Genomic DNA, 26,335 nt, shown 5'->3' with positions numbered 1-26,335 from the left:
CACATGAATGAGCATTCCTATTTACAGCCAATGACCAAATGCAGAAAAGAGCTGCTATTTGGCGCATTTGCTCTCCAACCAATAGACCGACCTCGCGGTGGTCCTTAGTGACTGACATAAATGCTAGCTACGGTCGGACACACATGGTGCTGCGCTTACCTTTCTGACATATTGTTACCTTATAAAATCCTGATATTCCCATGGGATAGAGCCTTGACCCTAGTTAGGGAGACACCATCACAACCATTGCTCAACGAACTGATAAATATATAGTTGAACTTTGTTACAACAAAACTGCATCTGACACGAAAATACCTTCGTTATATCCTATATGCATTCTAAGCATATATTTGTTACACGCTGATGTTATCCGATAATTAATTTATATCCATGTTGGTTATATCGAGATTTGACTTTATACACTGCCGAGTTATGGATTCAACAATGTCCTCCCCTTTCACCTTTTTTATCACAGCACAAGTAAATCAACTTTCAGACTGTTCTGCAGCATCCAGACCACACAAGCAAACAAACAAACAAACAAAAATATGCAAAATAATCCACTGGCCATTCAGGATTGCTCTGAGCTGACAGTGCCACGGACTGTGTACGCTAACACACAGCCCGGCAAGTTTGTAGACACAGTACGTCAGTAAACTTCTCCATGGCTGTGACTGGAACTTCAGTAGTCATTCAGAAGTAGCAGCACTGCAATCCAACTGTTCCAATCATGCTGGAGGCTCAGAAAAGAGCCGCAGTGCTCAAAAGAATGTCACTTCATGAGAGTGCACAGCAACATTGGGTTGACAAAAATCAATGTTTGTGTTCAGCACCGGCTATCAAAGATGGCTACCTAGCATCAGGATCTCCATTAAAAGCAGCAAGCAACGGTGAACACTGCACAGAACCTAAATTTCTTGCCCAGCATGGCTTCTACGCAAGGTGCCAACCATCATTCGTAAGCCAGCACCCCCCCCATATGAAGCTTATATCTTTTTCATGACTTGGCCTCAGGAGAGCAGCAATCTCCCTCAAAATGCGGGCAGGTCTCAGTTACTTCAGGAAGTAAATGTGTCATATTGAACTTTTCCGGAAACGCTGGAACACTGCAAGCATTTGTCAGATTGTAGGCAGCGTCATACTAGCATTTTGGTCCCAGTGGCAGATGGCTAAACAGCTGTGCTGAAGCAATGAAACTTGCTGTCTCTGTTCTACTAGATGATGTTATGTAAACAGAGCTTCCATGCCAAACTGGGGCTTTATTTAAAGAGATGTGCATAATTAATTAATAGTATTTGCAATGTTAGTTCATGTCCTCTCATTCTTGTCGTTTCACACAATGTCCTTTAATATCTTGAAAGGGCATCGCTCATTTCATCATCGCATTGAACTATATACATTGTACTGCCCCAGTAGCACTTGTGCAAATGGTCAATTGCAGAAAGCCACCTAGCACTCACAGGATTGTCACTCAGCATGAAGATGAGCTCATCCACATCTGCAAATAGAAAACGAAAAATCAAAACATCAGTGTCTCACAAAGAACATGCCAACCAAGATATGTAAGTGCGATTGCAGAGTTGCAAGTTCACAATCAGCTCAAGTTCCTCACAAGGGCACAAGTAAACAACAGAAAGAAGGTAGCGAGTATTATTTCATGCTGCAATGCACAGGTGAAAATTCAGAGCACCGCAATAAAAAAAGCTGGCAGATCCCACGCCCTGTGGGAATCGATGTTATGCAAAGCAGTGCAGGGAGCTGACCAAGTTAATGGAACGACCATCACCAAGACGATAGATAGATCGATAGGTATATATATATATAGATAGATAGATAGATAGATACTGTCAAAGTGGAAAATGTTTGTCAAGAAATGCTTTGCATTTGAAGGCAATTGTGAATGCTCTGTAGAGAAACAAGAAATGCTTCCACATACTGAGTGTTCGGTAAATAGAAGCACCAGGTGTACATGGCTCTTCCTGCTAAGCTGCTGCCTTATCTCTGCTCAAACTTCACACATAAGTACCATATTGCATGAAGTTTAGCTTAGTATCATGTTTTGGGGCGCTGCTTACTAGTTTCGTCTACAATAAATCCGAAGCAGCTGTCATCTGAGGCGATGCCACTAAAAAAGTTGTCGCAGTTTCACCTGAAAGGCGAAGCATCAATTGCGATAGCAAATTTGTAGAGAGCGGAGTAATGATATTAGCTTTATCAGCTGTATAAACTTTGCAGAACTGTTGTCGAGTTCACGTTGGTGACTGTTGCCGGAGCCTCAGGCACTGCCGCAGCTAAACGTTGCCTCCCTTTCCCCCTCACGGCCTCTCGCGCGTCGGAAGAAGGCGCGTTTGCTCTACATATATGGTGAGTAAAGGAGGAAAGAGACGCCTAAGCCCTTAAGGAAGCACGGCGCAGAACGCGCGTTTGTTCTCCGCCGTGCGTTCACTCCCCATGAAAGAGCGCGTCCCTGCGCCCTTTCACTCGCACATACAGCATTCGGCTGCGCGCGGCGATGATTTCATCTCCATTGACGTCATTCAGAAATCTGCTTTTGAGTGTCCATATAATTGCTATCGCAATAAAAATTTATAAATTTGTGGCAGTGGAATGGTGGTGCCATCTGTCATGGCATGGCGAAAACATGTAGTCACCATAGCCATGATAGATGGCACCACCGTTTCGTTGCAGCAGAATTGACATGTTTTGAGTGGCGTAACTGCAGACGCCCGCCCTGATTTCAACTCGCTAATCGCATGATAGATGTTTCCTGAATGGTACGTCTGGTTAACTAGGTGCAGAGTATTAAAGGGAAACTGAGACATCCACCCAAATGTAGCAATTGCTACATTTGGGTGGATGTCTGCTTTAAAATGGTACGTCTGCGTGAGATTTGCATGAAGTGAGCAATCTAGCAGGAAGCACCTTCTGTGCACCTTCTGCTTCTGTTTATGCAACACTGAGTAGAATCCCTTGTACCCAGTGCTCATTTCTGTTGTTTTCAGGGCTTGGTTCTGGTTTTTGCCATCTTGTTGCAGTTCTTTTTTTTCTTCCTTTATTAGCAAAATCTAGCTCCCATAGGCATTTACTATAGCAATAAGTTTGTTAAGTTGCTACTTTGTATCTCAATGCATAAAAGCAAGCATAGGTTTTTAGATAGACAGGTGCTTGCCTTCCTTGCCGAATTGCCAGCTGCCGCTGACAGGGACACTGACTAACCGGACACGCTGGCCCAGAGGCAGTGACTCGTCCACCTCAAATCCAAAGCCATTCTTCTCAAATATCTCAAGGTTTTCAGTGAGGACCATTTCATTAACAGCCGTGAGCTCAAGTGCCTGAGGCCTGGAATTGAAAGCAACATGAGTGAACAAATGGGTCACGCACCACAGCCAGTCATAGGTAGGCAAAATGACATTCATTGAAGCCCTCAGGGCCCAGAGACCTGAAGGGAGTTGGTACAGTTCACGTAAGTAAAATGTCAATTACAGAACATATAACTGCAAAGAAAAATAAAATACTACCATAGTTTGATTAAAATTAATGTTACAATGTTCCTGCTAATACAATAACTACTGCATCACGAAATTGTTCATTGTTGCTGATGGTTACAATATTGGCAGTAAAGTGCTTCCACTCTTGCGACGTGCAGGGCAGGAATGACTCAAAAGAAGACCTTGAAATTAATGCATCTGTGCCTACCTCATGAACACGATCAACACATAGTAAAATATAGTGCGGCAGAAGAATGAGATTATCATGTAGCACTGAATAGTGAAATAACTCGGGAAATATAGTTAAACATGCATTTTTCCAATGAAATGATAGGTTAAGTATGTTGACGCTGATAGTGCCCACGTACAAGCAGGCGCTACCATTTTCCTAGCTTATACTTCTTGAAGATCATAGTTTGAAAGTCAGGTACTATTTTAGAGCACAGCTCTTAGGCGCCCGTTCCTGTGTCGAGCGTTGGCGTTCCCGCCGTAACCGAGCAAACGCGAGTGAAAGAGCGAACGTGGAGCGCAGCAGGGGATGAAAAAAGTGGCGAGAACAAAGAGAGCACGAGGATGAAAGTGGAGGAGGAGGGTATGGCGAAAGCGTGAGAAGAAAAACGTAGTGCCGCGCAAGACACACACTGCGGCGGCGATGGCTACAAGATGGAGCCAGAATAGCATGCATCGTCTGGGAGGTCCGTCTGCGGCAGCTCCTGTGAATCGCGCCCACGCATCACCAAAGCGCTGCTTCTTGCGATCTCCCGATTAGCAAGGCAGTCGCACCACACTTTGCTCCGTTTCCAACGTGCCACACGAGACAGACTGTCCACGCCACCCATTATATCGCGAAATGAAAAACATGTATACAGCTGCACTCAAATTTCACATTAGCAAGTATTGTAATCGGTGGTTAATTTTTTATAAAGGAAAACAAGCAACTTACCATGCAACAGTTGGTTGTTCAAGGACAACTGTCAACTAATGTGTAATCTCTGGCAAGTATAGACAAAAAAAAAACCTGAACGAGCCAGCAAGGATTCATTTTGTGAAAAGTTAGGCTCAGAAAACACAGACACATGAGGAACGAAAAGGACAACATGTGTGTAAGCCAGCCTTCAGTTATCCTTCATGAAGAATTGTCTTGCCTGAACTGACACCTGCTGAGAGTGCACACACACAGCCATGATTTACAAGCTGGCAATGCCTTCCCTAAAGCATGCATAGATAAAACTTTTTTCTCTTTCATCTTTTCCACCAAATTATGGCCTTCCAATTTATGGTTGGCGCGTGTTGTCTTCTTCGTTCCTCGTATGTTCATGTTTTCAACATATAACTTGGCAAGTTGTCAAAAGGCAAACAATGTAAAGAGATGAGAAGAAGGACACTTCAGTGTGTTTGAAATCGTACGGGGTACATGCACACAGATATTTGCCAGAGGAATGCAGTCATTCTGTTAACTGAGACGAAGAAGTACCACTACATTCCATTGGAGTGGCGGGCATTCATAGTCTTTCCTGCAGAGCAACTACCTAAAATTGTAGTCCCTGAACAAACAAGCAAGTCTCACAATAACTTACATGAGTAGCCGTTGTGTTTCCATGACGACGTCACGCTGAAGCATCTCAAAGTTGTACTTTTCATCAGCGGCGTGCTGGTCAACAATAAAGAGGTCTTCGCCGAGTTGTGCGATGATGAAACCGAGGTTAAACTAGACAAGAAGCATGGACACAGTTAGGCCACCAGCATCACAATCAGCACTAGTGAAGGGCTTAACTTGCTTGATATCGAGCACACAAGAACTACACTTCGAGTAGATCAGTCTTAGTCACGGATTAAGGCAGACAGATGCATCAACTCTGGCATCCTACAACAAATAATTTGGCACTGGACACATTGTGCGTTGTTGATCCTGTACATTTAGCTTATTGCTTTGCTCTCACCCTCTGCTATGTTCCTCTCTGGCTCATGATTTCCTAAACCTTTCAGATCATTTCAAAAATAAGATGCCTGCTTACTACACTTAGCAGTTTTGCACGATTAAAATACATAGAAAAAGTAGGTACACAATGGCACATGAATTGCTTGAGGTATTTCACATTTGATGAAGAGTCTGTGTATAAATTATACGTCCATTAACCTAAGAAAAGTGAAATTAATTTGATTAGCAGATTTCTTGGAATCTACATGTACTGTCAACTGACCAGTGCATCTGTCTGTTGTACATACTGATGTGCCTGCCTCAATAAAGAACTAGTTGTATACATGAGCCCTTGTACTGTCACATTTCATTCGTGCTAAACCAACTAGCAGTTGTGGCGCACCGACGGGGGGGGGATTCGGGGGTTGTAACCCCCCTGAGGCCGAGTTAACCCTTCTTTCCTTGCGCCTTTGAGTACTGCAACTAAGACGCGCAAGCACACTCACAAACTTGCGCAAAATCAGACAATTTCATTAGTGCTGTTTAGATGGTATTCTGTTGGCAGAGATCCTGGGTGCGCTACTGAGCAGTTCACATTTCGTGGCTTGCCCCTTCCAGGTGAACAAAGTCAGTGTTTCTGTCCATCTTACTTGGGAAGTCTCAGTTCAACAGGGCTTTTGAACACTCCTTTGATTCTTTAGAACCTGCCTACTAAACCCGCACTGAACTGCTGTTGAAACAGTTCCAAACATGACTTTGAGTAAGGCAAATGGCAATGGGGAATGCTACAGTGACCAGCATGGTAAAAACAAACTTTTCTCTGAGAATAGAAGGCCTCACAAGTTATGGCAGACTAAGTGTAGCTTTACTTGTAAGCAACAACAATGAAAATGTGAAACAACAAGGATGCCTACTATGTTGCCACTTCCAAATTCTCTGAATATTTCCAGGTTTTACCTGACTGTTTTTTATTAAAACTCCATGGCAGTCTATGACACTGGAGGTTCAGGCACAAGAAAAAACAATAAAAAAATGCTGGCTTATAGTTTGCCAAGTAACTATTTCAGCCCCATTTTCAATAACTACTACCCGTGAGCTGCAAATTAGATGCAATGCACTATCGATTTGATTGACTCATGTGTTTCATGATATTCCAACTAACCGGTCAGGCTCTCACACACAAAAAAAAAAAAAAAAATAAAATACAGCAAAATATAACATTAGTATTTGGAGACTGCATAGGTTCAGATGAAAATTGTACTTCCTGCTGGCATGCCACAAGCTTAACCATGACCACTGTAGGTATCTATTTCCCTTATTCAAGTTGACCATGGTAAGTATTCTCAGTATCTTCCCTTGAATTTTCCAGAACTGAGAAAGTTCCCAACAATTAAAGGTTTTCCAGGTTTTCCCTGACATTATAAACACAATGACAACCTTTACTTTCAAAGCACAGACAACGGCAAATAGGTAATTGCATGCACACTTCTCCATTTTAAGAAAAAAGGGTCAATCAGCGAAAAAAAAAAGAGAAGAGATTAAAAAATCTTATGTCCTTCTGCTACACTACACTGTCCATACATTTCCTAGTGCTAAAATGTGCGAGTGTATACTAAGTGTAAATTTTCTGACTAGAAAAACAAAAGCATACCTGGCCAATTATCTTCATCTCTTCAAACATGTCCTTGCTGAAAGAAAACCAAATAGAATACCACATTACTTTACAATTCAAATCACATGCTGTTCTAAGCACCATGAAAGGAAACATGCAAGCACACGACATGCAGCCTTGTTTCGCACCAATTATGCCATAAGCCATAAAAGGAGAGGGTGGAACCATTGTCAGCTATCTGCTTGCTGCAAACCTTTCCGTAACTCACCACATGCTTTTTTACATAGAAACAAAGGCAGAAAATGGCTCGTTTCATCATTACGAGTGGTGTAAGCCATGCAAGGCATCATAAGGTGGCAGTCACCAGTGCCTTTTGCATGTGTCATGCATAAAGTCTGCGAATGTACTAGGAGAGCTATGGTTTACATTTAAGGCATGATGTGAAACAAAGTGCAACCTTCTGGCAAGAAAGCACTCTCTCCAATTGCTTCCATTTTCATTTGCGGCTCTTTAAACTAAAGAAGCAGTTCACTACCTTGTGGCACGAAGTATGCACGGTTTACATTACTGTTTCCATTGGCAGCTATGCACCTAAACTGCATATTTGCCAAAGAAAGACACATTTAATATCTATTGTCTTTCTGTTGCATTGTTTGAAAGACTATTAGTATTTAATTTAGATAATGGAAAAAGTCACAGACTGAAAATACCAGTTCAATGTACTACTTCTTTATTTGGTACTACAGCCTCTTTTCCCGATGCCCATGTGCTTATTGGGCAGTGAAGAGCCACCCTGAAAAAAATATAAATTAACGGGGTGTCTCAAGCCTGCCTCAGAGTATTATATTCATTCCCATCTCAATGGCCAAGGATAGAAATGCATGCCTTCAACTGCATCAACGGTTCTTCAAAGAAAAGCAATCTGTGCAGTAAGCACACCATGCAAATAAAAATATTTCTCGTTGATCATCCAGAGATGCAATGTATTACTCAACTAATGTAAAAGCGATGTATTACTCAACTTCGTAACTACTAGATGCCGGCGTTACAGCGGCACAGAATGCATTGCAGAACAATGATAAGGTCAAACCAACCTAATCTGCCTACTCAGTTCATTCTCAGCTGCCGCATTATCAGAAGGTGTGATGGCTGCCCGGAAACCTCGAGATAACTTTTCCGCAGCAGGTTTGTCTGAAAAGAAAAAAAAATTTAGACAGGATTTATTTTTTTTTTTGCTCTCCCTTTGAATTATCTGCATAATACTGACATCACAACGAATACGAAAGGTCAAAATACTGTCAAGTAAACATGAAACTCATTCACATTGTTTAGAACAGTATCGTAATGAGCACTATGATACTGCTGTGCTTATGCAACATGTCTTACATTGCTATACACAACTTCCCTACATCGTTAGTATCCTGCAACAATAAATAATGAAGTGCCCACAGCCCCCCAAAATTATATATATTTCGGTCATTAACTTTTCCTTTGTCCTTTCCCTCAGACCCATGTGTCATTACAGAGGGGAGTGGTTATAACGTCACATTGTAGTGATGGTGAAAAACCAAACACTGCCAGAAACGCGAGTTTAGAATCTATCTCTTCGTTGGGAAAATTCGTGCCCAGAAAGATGAGCAACACTCAAATCACGATAGTACCAAGCACAGTCATTGTTGTTGAATCTAATTTTGTGGTTTAAGTCGATCCAGTATTTCTCTAATTGTCACCATATTTTCCCAGCGTAATCACAAGTGCTCACATAGATTAAAAAATCTACAAAAAAATTCGCGACACATGTGCAATCTGATCAAACATGCCTTCTCACCTCGAATTCGTGACAACTCCCACCAAGCTTTAGATACAGAAAGTGTGCAATGTGCAAAAGTGATGATTTGATAACAGCGAATATTCGATAAAACGATCAACAGCAAAAAGTAAAACAATTACGCATGGAAATACAACCTATGTTAATGAAAGAAGCATAACAAATTTATATCAAATAAATAAATAAAATCATGCAAGAAAGAAGTCGACCACTCACTAGATGAATCCCATTTCGCACTGCTGATACGCTGGGCTAGGCTCTTACAGCTGATGTTAAGAGGCTTTGTCTGTCTGTGGCCACCAACCTGCTGATCAACTTCAACCACCTCATCATCCTGCGGTTTCTCTTCGTTTTCCACACTGCACAAGCTGTTGTTTTCTTCTAAGTTGTCGCCACCTTCATCTTCAGCAGTTCCTTCAGATTCTACTTCCATGGTTCCACTAAGTTTATCAACACGTTCACACACAGTCCTCTGCACTACAGCGTCTTCTGTAGATTTTGTGCAGGAACCAAACCGAAACCTATCCAGGGAACGAATTCCAGGAGTCCCTGTTTCCTTGCCATTCAGCTTGGTAGTATGCAAAGACCGGCTGCTTCTATGCAGGGTATGTGGAACACGCACTGAAATTTGTCCTGCACTACTTGAAGCCAAATCTTGTGGCTGGCCCTGGCTGCCCTTCTTCACTGCGCTGTGCACCTTGTGTTGTCGAATCATGCAATGCCAGAGGTGGCGAGCCATCTCGGCATTTAGTGTTGCCAGATGGTGTGAGGCTGCCGATGTCAGGTGACACTTTAGCTCTCCTACGGAGACTCCCAATGTTCTCAGGTGAGCTCCAAAGACCAGCAGGGTCCTCAAGCAGCACTTCCTCGTCCGAGCACAGAGGTTCGAGAGACTCTGATGTACTTGAACCTTGAGTATTTGCAGAAACTGTGGACTGGGAGCAGCTTGGCGAGGAGTCGCTAGATGGAGGTGTGAACGGCAAACGGCTCCTGCTTTCTAGCCGACGAACTGAAAAGAGATCGGTGACCACTGATGATGCACATGTTTGTGCAACTTCTCTTACACAGGAGCATTTCATCACTGGCTGGCATCTGGGTGTCGGCTAGTCATGATATTTATCTGTGGGTTAACGAGTGAATAACTGCAGCAATGGTTAACTGCGAATGGCATTTGCACAGGACATGTGACTGGCGTCACATGTCCTATGCAAACGTCCACACCAAAAGTTTAAAAAAGAAACAGTAATAGTATTAAAAGCAGTAGTTCTGACATGCTTGCAGTAATTCACAGACACACAACTACAAGTAGCACCTATATTTCATATTCTTTGTCCGTGCAAAAAAAAAAAAAAAGGCAGGACCACCTCATTGATGTTGTCACAATGACGTCCAAGCATATGTGCAATGTCTCGAAAGTAAAATTTCTGAAGTCATACTCTGCACTTTTTTTGCTGCATAGGCTAATGCTAGGTTACATAAACACTGCACATTGGGGATGGGATGAGACACAGTCAGCAGGAACAGGATGACTCCTGGTCCAGGCCTGATAGTGTACTCTTCTGGCAAGTCCCTTAAACGGTTAACCCTGACCAATGCACTCTGGCTTGCAAACTGCATTGTGGAACTTAAATAACTTGTAAGGTTGGAAAACCTAGATGAGGACACTTGAGTGACTTGATTACGTACACGTGCTGCTAAAATGGCTTTTTATTCCACTGCACTGTCAGCAAAAGAGCCCAAGACTGTAAGTGGCTGACTACAGGGGCCATGCTTGACATATCGTTCGGTTGGCAATAACATAAGATGATGAGCCAAAATGGCAGTCACTTCGGCATCCAAAAGTACTTTGAGAGAGAGTCTGTAGTTGTTTAGGGTGACTTTCTCATACAGACCGAATCTCTCATGTCTGTCATGACCAAGAGCTAGTGTGTGCAACCTTGTCAAGGCACAGGTCTGCATGTTATCGCTTTGTGGGCAGAGCCACAGTTGGGAATAGGTGGTAACTGAATCATCACCACTGCTTGCCAGAAGCAAAATGTGCCAAAACTGGCACTGTGTTGTTATTGTTCACATTGAAAATTCCGCACAACTAACAAAGTAAAATGAAGAAAGGGACACGATAGCACATCTCACTTTGTCTTTATCTGTTCGCCAAGCTGAATTTTCAACATTCACCCAAACCAACTAGCTCAGTATACCCTACTTCTTAGCAATATTTTGTGGTAGTGAGTAGAAATGCCAGAGAGGCTACAGTTTGCCTCGAGTCTGGTATCACGGTTAACCTGTTGTTTTAATTCAAGAACTTATGAATATCTTTCACAAAAATCATTCTCATGGCAATTTAATTGCTTCATATTTGACTACTCATTTATATATCCAGCATACACAACAGCATTTTGTTGGGTCATGATGGAGTCGGGCTTGGCCCATAGGATTGTTGTGGTCGGTTGGGCTGAGCATGTTCCATAAAGAATGCCTCAGGCCAGGCTCGCGGTTCTGACTGAGCTTTAACAAGTACTCCCCATCTGGTAAGCTGTCACGACAAAAAATGGCAGATTTTCACAATCGACACACTTGCAAGAACCTTCACCAAACGAGGCAATTAAAAATTTACCAACAAATGCCTCCTGAATTTCCCCACCTAACAGGGCAACGTATTGGCATGCTGAATTTTCCATAGAACCCAATGTAATTTCGAATTCGGTGCAAGTTTAGAGCATTCCAAAATACCAGCACGGAATGCAGAAGTGTGCACAAAAGCTCAACAAAATTTCTTAATGATAGATTAAAAACTCCTAAGTCAGGCCCACTAATTTGCTTACCAATAATGCAAGCAGGTACTAAGACAAATGAACAAGGTATTACATGCTTAAATGGCTCATTCAGATGCAGAAACAAAGTTTCTTGGTTTGACTTACACTTGAAGCTCTGCAGACCAGCAGATGACTTGACAGTTGGAGTGCCCAGTGCAGACGATGTTCGTTTCACTGGAGTGCTAAATGCACCCTGAAAAAAAAAAAAAAAAAGGTGGAGTGAGCTTGAAATACGTGTAACCACAATGTGCTTCTCTATTTTTATTTTTTTCCTGCGTAACCATTGTTTCCTTTTCATCACTAACACATGTTCCAGAATATCCTGACTTGTTTAATGTATCATAGCAAACACACGGAAAATTTCAAGAACTGCATGGTCGAGAATTTTTTTTTTTTAATATGATATGATATGATATGAGCTGATATGCAACCAGTCATTAACTTTTACGACTCTAAGGCATGTGCTGCTATTGTATAAACAAGGTAGTGGGCCTTGAGCATCACTACCTACCTACTAGGAATTTTCTGACTAGCACTGCACTTGAGACATCTGCCCCCAAAATTGCTGCGAAACACACAATTGCTCCCACAACAATGCCACTAAAGTGTTTCCCAAGCCTTTAAAAACAACATATGTCAAGTAATGCAGGATTTTCATGCCCATAATCTAACGGAACTACCTCTCAATAATGGTAGACATTGTAAGTGTGCGATTATATTGCAATAACTTTTTTCCTCTTTTTTTAAGGAGGTCACCAAAGCATAACCTGGTACCCTTTATTAAGATCGGGCTACACTGAATAAGTTTTTAAAAATTATGTTCACAACCAACGTTCTACTAGCTTTTGAAATACTGAGCCAGGATAATGTAACGAATCTATACCAGTGCTTTTCTTTTTCATGGTTCATCAGTGGTCTGAGTGGTGCTCTGCCCCTGTTATTAGCAAGATCGATCACTCATAAGTGGTGAATAATCAGAAACGAACAGAATCAAGCAAAAGGAATCCTTACATTATACCTGCCCAGCTTACAATGGCTATGACATGCAGTGTCTCTGCAGTTTTGATCCATTCAGAAGCCTGAAATTACATTTACCACTGGCAGTGTAGCTACATTTAGCAAAACAATCAGTGCACCAGGAAACGTGTTGGGGATGACAGAAACTTTGGCAACGAAGTCGACCTTGAAGATAAGCAAGCGGCCGTTTGCGAGAACACTAATGAACTTGGCGAATGGGCGCATCTCAGCAACAGCATGAAGTTTGATTGAGCCGGCGGAGGGCTTTCGCTGCTGCTTGCCACCGAGTTATTTCTTCTTCTGACAGATAACTTCTAAGTGGTCGTTCTTTGACAGTCGCAAGTAGGACAATGTGTTGGACAGTCAACACGCAGGTACGATGCATGGCCACAATAGCCGCAAGTATCATCCTGCTTTGTCCCCGGAACTTGCTTTGTTTGACAACTGGAATTACAAGCTCACGCTTGTGAGCTCAGGCTTTTGCTCAGGGCAGCATCAACTACAAGCTTCCACTGCACATGTTTTGCATTCTCTACAGGCATCTTTGTTTTGGCAAGCATGCATGAGTGCTTGTTGCAGAGATAAATGTTTGTTTCGGCAAAGCTGGTCTGACAGCTTGCAGTCCCATAGATGAATGAAGAAACGGTCAAAAACAAGCCTTTCTTCAACTTCACATTATCTATAGTTGCAGCGTTTATCATCGTACGCAAGTGAAGCGAAAAAGACGTTGACAGTCTCACTGGGTTCTTGAATACAGTAGCGGAAATATGCAGATTTGTAAAATTTATTCAACAGATGAATGAAGTGATCACCGAAGACAATCACTTCACTGAAGGCAATCTCCTTCAGTGGAGGAGTGGAGGAAGATGGAAATAGTTTAACGAGACATTTGCACTTCACAATGTGTCCCACATGAAAGTGCACTGTCATCTCTCTTGCATAGTTTCGCGTTCCTAAACCTATCAACCATCAATTAACATACAACTTAGCTCAGTCAGTGGTGTGAGATAATGTGGAGGGCTACAACATTACATAAGAACATGAAAAAATGGCCACTCACAGTCAGGTTAACATCATAAAAATACTAGTTTGCTAGTTTATTTTAACAGCAGTACTATTGGAAACTGACCTTGTCAGCAGGTATTAAGTTCTGCAGCCGCGGGCTCAGGTAGGAAGACATCGGACCTACAGAAATAAAGAGGAAATTATAAATGCTCCCCTGTAATTCAGGTGCTGAACAAGAAGGGGGGTACTCACTCTGTTGCGACTGTGACAACGCAGGCGACAACGAAAGGCTCTGCCTCTCGTATGTAGCTGCGACTGGCCGGAACATAGCCAAGAGTGAGCACTGCAATTATGCAAAACAGGATGTGCACGGGTGTGTCTTTACCTGGGTGCTTCCCACTTGTAGTAGCACATAGCCCTTTTAACTGGTTCAGTATTTGCTTCGCTGTGTCCCCTTTTCCCTTCTCATTATACATGTGATAGTTGATGGCAAACTGCAAACCTGAATTCTTCTGAATTTGTCTATGTGCACTAACACCTGTTTATGTATTACTAACACCTGTTTTCATGTATTGTAAAATAATACATGAAAACACACCAGTTCACAATGAGGGGTCATGAAACACTCCCTCAAATGGAATAGAGAAAGACAGGTGATGCATAACCACCGTGACAATTTGAGCTTTTTGATATGCCATTACTGAGGATCTGCTTGAAGCACAAGTACATAGGGTACAGGATAGAATGAACAAGATAGAGTGCTAACTTCTAATTTTATTTCTGGAGATAGCTATTTATACATAATGTTCTGTTTTGTCTATTCTTTCTTCTTCCCCATGTATTTGCGCTATGAACATCTCAGAAGTGAAACATAAGCGTGCGTGGAGACAGTATAGATAACATTGTTCTCAACAAGGTTAGTCAAGTTCATAACTGAAAAAGTCACTAGAGTTTGTAGCAATTCAATAAATTAAGTGCCCACATAGTATGCCTTACCTTGACAATAGCTAAAAGGTACTTCTCGTGATGAACGAATACTGAACGCTTGTCTGGTGTCACATTTACATCCACAGAATCTGCACAAAGGGAGAAAGATAAGAAAGATGCACTAGTTGGCAAGTCACCTGGCAGGCAGCTTAATGTGGCAAATGCACAGCGTGCAAGTGCAGCACTTTGAGTGACACTAAAGAGAAAAATAATCTGAGCCCTATTAATAAATGACTCTTCTACTACACCAAAAAAGAAACGCCACTCTTACTGTGAGAAGAGGCTTAAGCCAGAAAAGATGCAAAGACGATAGACAGGTGGAAAGGTCGCCTTGATAGTAGGGTCAATGAAAGTTGGTTACAGGTCTACTGTGTTGTGTGACACCTTAAGGAAGAGGCCTTCTTCGGGTGGTCTGCCTTGCCGCTCCACTGGGGAGGCGTCCTTCCTCTTCTCATCTTTTATTCCCCTCCCCTTTACAAGGCTGTTGAGGTGTCCTCACGGCGAGAGGCAGTTGCAGCGCTGCACTTTTCTCTTCAATTTTCTGTCTTTAAAAGGAAGACGTCGTTGTAGCAACGTCTTCTGCCACAGCTTTTGTAATATCAGAGCAGTTATTGCTGGTACTAGATCTGAGCAAAAGAAGCTCTTCCACAGCGGCAGAACTAGGCTGGTAGACAAGAGGAGCCAGACAGCAGCTCCTCGCTAAAAGTTCCGCAAATTATTTCAGTACGAAGTGATGGATGAGAAAAGTTTATGTAATGCAATTTGGAGCGAATAATCTGATCACTGATATTGTGATTCTGCTGAGTGAAGCGCCTCAGAGTGGTTACAATGCGCTGGGTGCTCGGTCACTGTGAACTAGCAGGCAATGGACACAAAACTAAGAGTGGCACACACCAAAGGGGGTGCAATTACTTTTGCTGGCCAGGTTAAAGTTTCCCTGGTTTCCCGGTGCCGTTTACGCTGTTCTCTGCATGCAACGCAACAACATGCACATTGGAGAAAGACTAAAGCTCGAGCATTGGAATGATGCGAACAAGCAATGAACTGTCACCATCACCCTTGTGGAGTGTGATCACCCCACAGGTCAAGAAATAGGCTGGGACAGCGCAGATGTCCTTGCAAAAGTGACAAATTTGATTTGGCGTCTTTATCTCAAGTCGCTATATATGCAGACAACTGCACAAACATTGAATAGGTACGACGAGAACCTAGACCCAACCTACGCTCGCACCTTATGCCATGCGCTCAACTACATATGACCTAGCACCCTTCACCATGAACAAGGCTCTCGTGTGGGGGCCGAAATATCATCATCTTATGATTTATTCATCTTGGTCAGCACCTGTTTTGTTTTCTTCAAAGGTGGGGATGCCATAATGATGCACCCCAAGATGTCAGAGATATTGGCAATGTTGGCAGGGGCTGCTTATAAATAAACAACTGATCGCACTGCATGTCTTGCAGAGTGAACAGTATGCAAAAATATGGCAAAATACACAATATCTTGCACATGTTATCAGCACCATTTGTTGGGTGCCAAATTCAAAATAGGAGGCATGGACATTTTTGTTTTTCACTGCTATCAATTGGGTATCCCTTTGAAGCTGCCGTAAGCTCAGCCAAAGAAAAGCAGGAACACAGAAGTAAAGCCTTACGTCTTTCGAGATGAATGTTGATCAACAGGAAAGGGTACTGGTCACGATTGAACGTGTGGTACGTACTGTTCACCAGTTTTGTGAGCTGTAGGAAAGGCAGACCACGAAACAATTAGATTCTATTCTGCCAAATGTATTGCCTAACAAGTGGGCAGAGGGACTGTCATAAAAAAGAATAGCATTCTTACTTTTGGCATCTCGCAAGGCCGAGAATTGACAAAGACAAATTGCCTGTCCGCAGAGCTTCGGCCTGAACCATGAGCACAGGAGGAGATGTAGCCCTCTATCCTGAATGGAAAATGAAAACACAAACAAGCTAGTGACTTAACAACTTACAAGATTAACCCCATTAGGCGCTGTGTTTACAGTTGTGCACGTCAGGATAGTGCATCAAAATCAATAGAACTGATGCAAATATTAGTATTTAAGACATGTTGCATACCTCTTGAAACACTTCTGATTAGACCTGTGCTGCAAGTTTGAGTGATATGTGTAAAGTGTTTTAGTAAAAGAAGTTGGAAGGCCTAGGTGTTTGCTTTTGGTATCGATATAGTATAATCATGTAAGGTTCACTGCTTTCACTGTTTTTTCACAATGTGCTACATCAGGCACATTGTTCAAGTGACTGGATAGGCCCTTTCTAAGTATGCTAGGAATGAGATAGTTGATGTTCTCATATCTGAAAGTCCTGTAAGAAGTTCTCATATGTAGTACACATATTGCAAACGTGACAAAGCTCGCTGAAGGATTGAGAATCCCTAATCCATTCTGCAGCTGTGCACCTTTCATAGTTTAGAAGATGCAAAAAATGTGATGAAAGTAAACTTTAAATGGGCAGACTTAATTGGTGCTTGAATAGGTAATCAGACCAGGCACTCAAGGCAAAATTTGGTCGCCATTCTTCTCATGTACCAGGTTTTAGCACCAGTACACATAACTAGGGCTGAGCTTTCATATAGCAGGCCTGCCCCCCAAAAAACAAAACCCACGCACATCCTGCGCATGCAAACACACATAAACACACCTTGTGCTTGGAGCTTCAGCCAGATACTTCGTGAGTGCAAACTCTTCCAGTATGTCCTCAGTGGGAGCGCACTGCTGTATTTCCAGGAGCTTTGCAGCCTGGGCAAGCAGCAGAGAGTTTCAGACACTCGAGCAAGACAAAACAGCCTCTTCATAAAAGGTTACGTCATATCTGCATAAATATAACACCTATTTTCTCTAACTTCTAGCCTAAATGTATGCATCAATTATATTCAGAACCATACCATAATTACAAATTAAATGCAAGAGCTTTCACGACTTTTCAAGATTTGCAACGCAACACAAGTGCTAGAAGTTACAAGAAGGATCGAGAGATGTCATCACCATCCCGGGTGATATTTCACGCTGGTCAAGCGCTCTTTTTAAATCGTCCGCTTCGTCCTCCTTCTCTCTAAACTTCAAGCAGACAAAGTTGCACCTAGCCCTCCGTCTACTCAGCTCTCTCATCTAGTCTGTACATTCCCATTGCCATTTAGCTGCACCTATTCTTGTACCCCAGTGATTAATAAACCTACTTAACCTCATTCAACAAACCTCCAGTGTTCTATCGCCCACTAAAAAAGACACAACGAAACACAAGTAGTTTTTAAGGTTTTACATTCTAAAGCTCCACTTGGACCACACGGGTCCTGATTTAATTTTGACTACAGCGAGTTCTAAAACATGCATCACAACCTCAGTACTATACGGGGAATTTAACATCGAACAAACATAATGCGATCACTATGACTGGGAACCAAATCCTCTGTGAACCTGTGCTTAGAAGTAGAGAACCATGACTCACAGAGCATCTGTGAATAAAAGTTACTGTGCTGTTGTCATTTCGTTCTAGTCCCCAAACACAGGGGCATAACCAGGAGGCTAAGCATTTCGACATAATTGCCCATCTGGTCGGGCTAATTATAAAGTTAATGTCTCCAACCCAAAAAGTAGGACATATTCAACAAAAAATTTTATGCGCTCCAGTCATTGTTAATAAGCCACATGCTTCACCACAGAGAAATGTGCGCTTCGTGCTGCAGTGTCAGTAATAATGGAATCATGCCAGTGACCATGCAAATAGCTAGAGTCTTTCTTGGTTTTTAATCACTACAGCCTTTCCTTTGTTACCACCTACAATTTTCATACACAACTTTTTAAAGAAGCACTTGTTTGCAGATTATTCAGTTTTGTAACCCTATTCTTGGTTGTAGCAAGGAGTCAACATAGAGCTACTGCCATTTTTGGTACATTATGCTCAAAAACCCAGCACGTGTTGCACATGAGTTATGATGATGGAGCAGTTGTCATGAAGGCCCTCCTATTATCACTCGCAGTACTAAAGGTAGAATCTTGTAATTAACTCAAAACATTATCCACTTTTTAAATTATTATTATTATTATATTTTAAAGCAGGCCACATGACAATGTAGATTACACTCGTACAATATTGCTGTAAACAAAACATTGTGTGCCGCTTAGAAACAGTGCTTCTATAAAGTGCTGGCAATACCACTGCTCCTGTGTCAACCCAGCCTTTCATACCTCTTTCGCACCATACACGGTTGCTATTCGCTCACGAACTGCCTGCGAACCCTGGCTGTTGAGGATGACTTGCTTGCGTCTGCAAAACACACAAAAACTAATTTTAATTCTGGGGTCTTACGTGCCAAAACCACGATATGGTTATGAGGTATGCCGTAGTGGGGAACTCCAGATTAATTCTGACCATCTGGGGTTCTTTAATGTGCACCCAATGCACATTAAAACAGGCGTTCTTACATTTCGCCCCCATCGAAATGCGGCTGCCGCGGCTGGGATTCGATCCCGCGCCTTTGCGCTTAGCTGTGCGATGCCAAAGCCACTATGCCACCCACGGCGGGCACGCAAAGCACAAAGACACAACATGTATCAGTGCCAAACTGCGAGGATGTGCTAGACAAACACCATAAAAAAACACAGCACGAAAAATAAAAAGCAAGAAGAAATAGTTCAAGCTTGTAGATTGTAAACTGAACACTGGGTTAATATGTGAAGACGGGCCATTTAGAGTGACGAAAGTGACAGAAAAGTTAAATTTTCCCAAAGCACCAAGATAATGCGGAACAAGTGACTTACCACAAGAACTCGTTTTTGCTATTTGCCATAGCGGAATGAAACAAACTCTACGAGAATTGATTATCATTGAATATGATCTATTAAAGTTGCAAGATTTATTATTAGCACAGTTTAACTATTAAACGAAGCTCGCCCACTTTGATTTTCGATTGCTTTTGTGCTTCTTGTTTTTCCTTTTACTTTGTCCCGCACCAAGTGTTTTTAAATTGTGCTTTTTTGCCCCACTGTGTATATGGCACTGCAATATATTTCTTCCCATTTGATTTCAGTGGTTCCTGTTCTAACCATGTATATTTGCTACTTTAAACACAGCTGTTTCTGATTGTTTTCTTTCCTTCGAAAACTTCTCCCATTATTCTTTGTATAAGTGACCGGCTCTAGTGTATAACATAAATGTGCCCCTTCACCCTCCCCTTACATAATATGTATCCCAAGGAAGGCCTTTTAATGAATGAATGAATGAATGAATGATTGCTGCTTTCAGAATGATGGTGATAGCTTGCTCATGCATGCCCTTGAAAGTACTTTTCCACATCTCTCCGAAATGTGTTCATGACTGAGTGAAATGCATATGCATGTTCATTTACAGCTAACAAAACCTACGAACTCCACTGGTTGCATCCCACAAGCTTGCGCAACAGCACTGGCTTCAATGGCCATTACAAGCATGTGCATGAGAGCGAACCATCCCAGTTATGCAACACCATGCTTCTCAAGCTCTCTTTCGTGTGTCGATGCCTCCAAGTCTGTTCTCACAAAGGACCCTATGGAGGGATTTCTGATAAAAATGTCGCCTTCATCCAAACTGAATAAACTGAAGCCCCTCACCTAAGCAATCTAAGGACCTCCTGGCAAGGCACATGCAAAGAGCCAGGGCAATTTCTTGGCTTTCTTGGAACCACATCTGCCCAGAGGAAGTTCAAATAATGCGTAGCTATCATCTGTAACCGTCGACTGATCCCACCAGAAGAATTAATCTTATTCTCTGGTCATAAATGTGGCTGTGGGTTAGGTTTTACAAGATGTCCTTCAACATTTATTGCCAGACAAAAAGAAAGTGTTCGACACCGGAGTCATCTGCACACCATTTGGTGCAGCACAGCTGAACAATCTGTGAGAGCCCCTACCAAGTAAGAGGAAATTTTTTCCCCAATATATTCGCCGTCGATGTAAAAAGCACAGCAGAGCTACAGTTCTACAGCAGAACTACAGTTCTAAGACCCAAGTACTGCTTTGAGCCGCATAGAAACCTGTAGAAGTGTTCAGCCTACTGCATTGCACAACTAGGTTTGTTCCTGAAGAAGAATGTCTTCATCGTATTTTCGGTTCTATTGCCAGCATAAAGTCCTTCAGTGCTTGTCTAAGCGTTTCTGGACGTATGAGGCTTCTGGTAAATCGTTTTATTCAGAGAAAGTTCAGACATTAGACAAGAAAGGCTTTTCCTTTTTTTTTTTCCGGTTGTTATGCCAGACAGTATGTTTTCAGAAAATGCATTGTCGGCATTTCAGAACACAGAGACGGTGAAAACAAAACAGTCCACTATTAAGGCACATGCTCTTTATCTAACTGTAAGACATAGGCTTGATGAAATTGCATCCAGTGCTGGGAAGGCCAAGTTTTTCACAGTGCAATTTTTTTTTGTCCGGTCGTTTATTACAAGAAGGAATCGGGCGTCTATTCAAACCAGGCTTTGCTATGGTTACTATAGCAACTGTCTCTAAATGCTTGAATAGGTACATCATGTCTTCTAGTTTATTCAAGGTAGCAGAAAGCACAGAGGTTAAGAACAGATTTGTAGGTATACTCTACTCACTTGTCACACACACCTAATCCTTGTCCTTCCACACGAATCTTGTTCCTCCCTTTTAACCTAAGCAAACTGTGCCATCTCGCCGAAGAACATCTCTCAAAGAGGTACTGTTAAGTCGCCATGAGGGTAACTTACCCTCCTTCGGTGAAGTTGACACATGAGATGTTGACTTCGGTGACAACGAGGCAGTAGCCTGTCAGCAGGGTGACCATCTTGCCAAATTCTCGCTTCAGGTTGGCCAGAAACTCTCGGTGCCGGACAGGCAGGGTGGTGAACAGGTTGTGCAGGCTCACCGTGGTGCCCCGCTGCAACAGGACCTTTCATTGGTGCACTGGCTTCTGCATGCTTGTTGCGAAAATCACTTCTACGCTCATTATCATGAAAAATTCACAAGCAAGTATATACTGTGCAAGAAGACACCGCAATGACACCCTCTGCTCATAACTTTATGCAGCAGTTTGCGTATGTAAGGAATGACTTCAGGCTTTGTTCATGCATGCCCTTTGAATTTCTTCGGGAGGGTCTCTGCAACTGAAGCCCCTCCATGAAAGTTTCTGCCAACCAAGTTAAGTACTGCTAACCGACCCCCCTCCATACTCCTCTGTCACTCGTAACTTCAGCTTGTTATGCTTTATATATCAGATGTTTTCTTGAACTAAACTTCAGTTCATAGTCAGCTTCCCCCATGTGGTGTCCCCTCCTTTTTCTCAGTCTGTGTCCAGTCACGCTGTTGCAACCACGAAGCTATACCAACTCATCCAATTTTCTATCTTGCTGAAACTACTTTCTAGTACAAAGGGCTCTGTTCCATGTTCTGTCTCCACATGAAATAATGGAGGTTTACCTTATAAGAAAGAAGGGCTCAGATTGCGTTAGTCAGCCATCCATAACACTGCAAGAAAGTGAAGTTGCCTTATTAGATATTGGGCGAGGCCACCGATCTGCCTAGTGCGTAGTGATATTGCTTTTTATTTTTTGGTCTTCCTATTTTTTTTAGTTCTTTCTCCTCTTTTTGAAGTGCGTGGCACCTTCGCAAGTTGTGGATATTTTGACATGAAGGTTGTGTTTTGGACAGTTATCTTTGATTATGCCAAGGGGCTGGGTAAAGATCATGTTATTGTTATGCTTTATATGTTAGATGTTTGCTTGAAATGAACTTCAGTTGATAGTCAGCCCTACCCCTGTGCGGTGTCCCCTCCTTTTTCTCTGTTCGAGTCCAGTCGCGCTGTTGCAACCAAGAAGCTATAGCAACTTGCCCGATTTTCCATCCTGCCTTAGACTTGTATGGAGAACACAGTGGTCATTAAGATCTAACAACTTCGTAACCAAATTTGTGGTGTTTCCTTTTCTTGATAATTTGGGCACACTGTCAGCACACGAAGCTTCTGCGCAAGCTGCCATCATGTGCTATGAACTGTATCTACATGAGAAAATGTTCCACGAGCGCCCTTGCACCATGACACGCGTAGCAAAGCAGTTGGAGGCAGGGCATGCGTCTCAGTGTAAGGTATCTTGATGCTGGCATCGCCAATTGCGAGATGTCACATTAAATCACACTTCTTTGTAGCCAAAAGCCATCAGTGGAATTTAGATTTCGCAAAGTTGTCTTTTAAATGTGGCGCAGATGGTAATTTATGACGACCTACTACACACAAGCCAAGTATGACCTATGACGAGGACACGCTGTATCCGTTCAGCAGTTAGGAGTGCGATTTGTCTCCTAGACACAGGAGGCAACGCCCGCTTCCCTGTGGTATAGAAACCTAAACCCTTCTCTCAATACCCTGCAGAATACGCACAGCACACTGCATGCCTGGGTCTGAATGCCATGAATGCCAAACATTCTGTAATCAATTATTAAGTTAGCCTCATGACAGACTGATGAAATAGCAGTAAAATGAGAGACAAATTACAAGCCCAATACAATGAGACAACAGCAGTCAGATAACTGGAAAAACCCAGTACTAGGGTAATGCTTTGACCGTGCGCTGAATGATCCACTAGGACAGCACTTACATCCCTGGCGCAGGGTGACTTGGAAGTGATGACACCGTGGTGGTCGTATTTGAGCAGTGTTGCTTGCGCAGCATCCTTGTGACGGGTTGCAATTGTGACATCACTGGAACAAAGGACGGCAAAGAGGGCAGCCATCACACTCCTGGCACTTCGGTTCCCAGCAAGAATGTTGACTCTTGGGAAGTAGGCCCTCCATGGTTGCCAGGTCTTTCAAGACATTCTTTGGTTTGCAGTAGCTCTTCGTGACACCCTTGTGATAATCGACCCTCGCCATCCACTCTCTCCTGTACTTTCGCCACACTCGGTGGCTAGAAGTTATCACGCATTTTATCATGTGGTGAGGGCCTATTTCCCATGAGCCTTTCCTTCATGTTTTTTATAACTAGGCTTCAAGATTGTCACGTGACGCTCCCTCCTAGTCTTTTTCCTTTCTCCACGGCTGCATACATGACACACATTGTGCATAAATTACTCTTACACCCTTCTAGAGCTTGCAATTCATGTCCGTAAGACGATCTCTCACATGGCTACCTTGTATTTGACAGTTTAAGCTAGTATAGTTCTGACTTCTGTGTCAAATTTCAGTGCCGACTTTTCCAGCAGGGGAAAATTATTTCAGTCATCATTACAAAGTAGATCAGACAACAGGCACAAAAAAAGGTGTTGACAATACTGTAAGGTGTTGTATGCTAAACCTATCACACATTGTTTTTGATTTCACTTCTTTCTTATTCTTTTTACTGTATTTCACTTATTCTCGCTTGTATCTCTCAATCATTGCACCACTATCTTTTATCTACTTGTTCCAATGCATTAAAATCACCCAATTCTGTTGAATTCTTTTTCGTCTTCAAGTGATGCCAAGTAATCAGTAATTTCCACAAGTTTTATTTCCGGTGCCAGATGTACTTTAAGAACAAAACAAGGGAGAAATCTGAAAGCAGTTGGGATCTCTGTCACAACCCCACGATTACAAACCTCGCAATAAGATAAGGAACCACACTCTTATCACAAGCCGTCGTTCCCCGATGAAGGAAACTCACCAAAGTGCACAGAGGGAACTCAGAGCCTCCCCTCGGAAGCCAAAGGTTGCCACGTCTTCGAGGTCAGAAAACTGGCGCAGCTTTGACGTGTGGTACTTCTGGGCTGCAGTCGTGTACAAGGAGAAAATGTGACCACCATGCAAGTGAATTTGACAGTTTGGACAGTCGAATGTGCATGGTTGCAAGGTAAAGAGACCACCGTGCTCAGAGGCAGCTGCGAGTTTTCAGGGTTTCCATTACATATAGACACGAGCATTGTGCTCAAAACAACTCGGTTGTCCTTGCTCTGGAGCGTACCTCTATTCCGCTAGATTATGGCTATCGCAAAACTCGCCGGCGCTGTCAGAGCATAGTGTCGACCACTAGAACTTAATAGGATCATGAAACGGGCGAAAGATGCTTTCGATATACTCAAGAAAATTTTGCGGCGTGATTAATGCGGGCCCAGTGCTCCACACGAGTCTTGCAAGTCGCGCATGTCAAAGGCAATGTCAACACACCAAATGGCAGGGAATAACGTATACATTTACTTATCGTTTGCTACGTGTTGTGTAGCACGATCGCGCTTTTTTGGACACTTACTGAGAGCGGCGAAATTCGACTCGTCGACTCCTTCCCCATCGTCGACGACTTCGACAAGTTTGCTGCCGTGGTCCTTCAATTTGACACCTGTGGATGTAGAAATAATGACAACAGTTTTAACGCCTTCTTCTTAGTGCTACCATGTCCGTGCTTACTGATGTTTTTTGCTCCTGCGTCAATGCTGTTTTCGACCAACTCTTTTACAGCTATGGCCAAGCTTAGAACTACTTGTCCGGAGCATATCCGATGAACAGTACTACCATCGATCGCTTTTATTTCTTTACTCATCGCACCAGCATCACACCATCACGACATTCACTGCACACAAACTGAAGAAGCTCAGTCAATGAACACGCTCCGTTTCAGTGCTCAGGTACGAAACACCTGTTGCTGTTATGCATTTAGAAATCGCTGCACAAACAGAGATCAGCCATTCAATCAGCACAAATTACCGCGCGTCTGCTCTGCAGTGGTTCAGTACTACGCCACTAGAGGCGCCACAAGCAACCTTAGCGCATCAAACAACAAACAGCAAAATCAAATAAAAACTTATAAAGGTAAATTTCAATCACCAGTAAGTGTAAAAGACATAAATAAAACAAAATATTACAAAAAATAGTTGATGTCTTTGATTTGTCTTACAGGACTGTGCTCTTGCCAACGAATATTGCTGTCCGAGGAGAGCCCGAGCGACGACAAATCGAAGACACCCAAAGGGTACACATTTTATGATTACCATAATAGTTACAGTCGAGGACAATGAGCAGTTAAAGCAAGTAAAATATAATAAAAAAAAGAAAAAACCACACACACATACAAAACAAAGCGTGTCGCTTATCTAAAACTCACGTGACCTGATATAAGCATGTGACGGGAAGAAGCGGGTGTTTCGAAAATTAATAATCCGCAGAAAAGGATGGACGGACGGAAAAAAACTTAATAATTAAAGCACCTGCGAGGTTGCTGGCCCGGGCCCGCTGGATTGCCCATAGTTGGCCGTGTAGATCTGAGCTAGTCAGAGAGCGCTTAGCCATCGCTCCTCGAGAAGGTCCGGTTCTATGTTGTCCTCTATGTATATTGGTCTGATCTCTCTGCATTTCCATTAGACTTGCTTGCAGAGTTTGCAGCTCGCTTCTGGGTATTGTGTGGAATTGTGTGGAACTCTGTTTAAGTGTACTGGGTTGAAAAGTGTGAAATTGCTGCGTGCGTGATGCACTGCCTGCAAAGCGGCCGGAACAACAAAGTCATATATTGTCGCATTGGTGAGATCGGTCGCATATAACGGCGTGAGAATGCAAGACACGACACGCATAGAGTTCAATTTCTATTTGCGGCTTCGGAGGCGGCTGTATGGCTCAGTTTTGGTACGGGGCAATCAGGCAGAAAGCAAACAAGCATTTCACTGTACAATTTGAACTTG

General features: G+C 42.7%; 1 protein-coding gene across 1 annotated transcript in view; it reads right to left on the bottom strand.

Annotated features, from left to right (window-relative positions):
• Positions 1–25,353, bottom strand: part of LOC119434396 (mismatch repair endonuclease PMS2-like) — a 28,406-nt gene extending 3,053 nt beyond the window's left edge. The window contains 20 exon segments of the mRNA XM_037701556.2: positions 1,461–1,498; positions 3,170–3,339; positions 5,066–5,196; positions 7,058–7,094; positions 8,113–8,209; positions 9,063–9,588; positions 9,590–9,855; positions 11,765–11,852; positions 13,806–13,861; positions 13,934–14,024; positions 14,678–14,757; positions 16,324–16,408; positions 16,512–16,611; positions 17,348–17,445; positions 18,892–18,970; positions 21,410–21,579; positions 23,291–23,393; positions 24,334–24,436; positions 24,916–25,002; positions 25,071–25,353. Coding sequence (XP_037557484.2) covers positions 1,461–1,498; positions 3,170–3,339; positions 5,066–5,196; positions 7,058–7,094; positions 8,113–8,209; positions 9,063–9,588; positions 9,590–9,855; positions 11,765–11,852; positions 13,806–13,861; positions 13,934–14,024; positions 14,678–14,757; positions 16,324–16,408; positions 16,512–16,611; positions 17,348–17,445; positions 18,892–18,970; positions 21,410–21,579; positions 23,291–23,393; positions 24,334–24,436; positions 24,916–25,002; positions 25,071–25,203 — 2,538 coding nt within the window. The 5' untranslated portion in view covers positions 25,204–25,353.
• Positions 25,354–26,335: the final 982 nt, after the last annotated feature.

The sequence above is a fragment of the Dermacentor silvarum genome, unplaced genomic scaffold (genome assembly GCF_013339745.2).
Source record: "Dermacentor silvarum isolate Dsil-2018 unplaced genomic scaffold, BIME_Dsil_1.4 Seq10344, whole genome shotgun sequence".
NCBI lineage: Eukaryota > Metazoa > Arthropoda > Arachnida > Ixodida > Ixodidae > Dermacentor > Dermacentor silvarum.
Note: the sequence above shows the minus strand (reverse complement) of the source record. Positions and strands in the feature narration are given on the sequence as shown.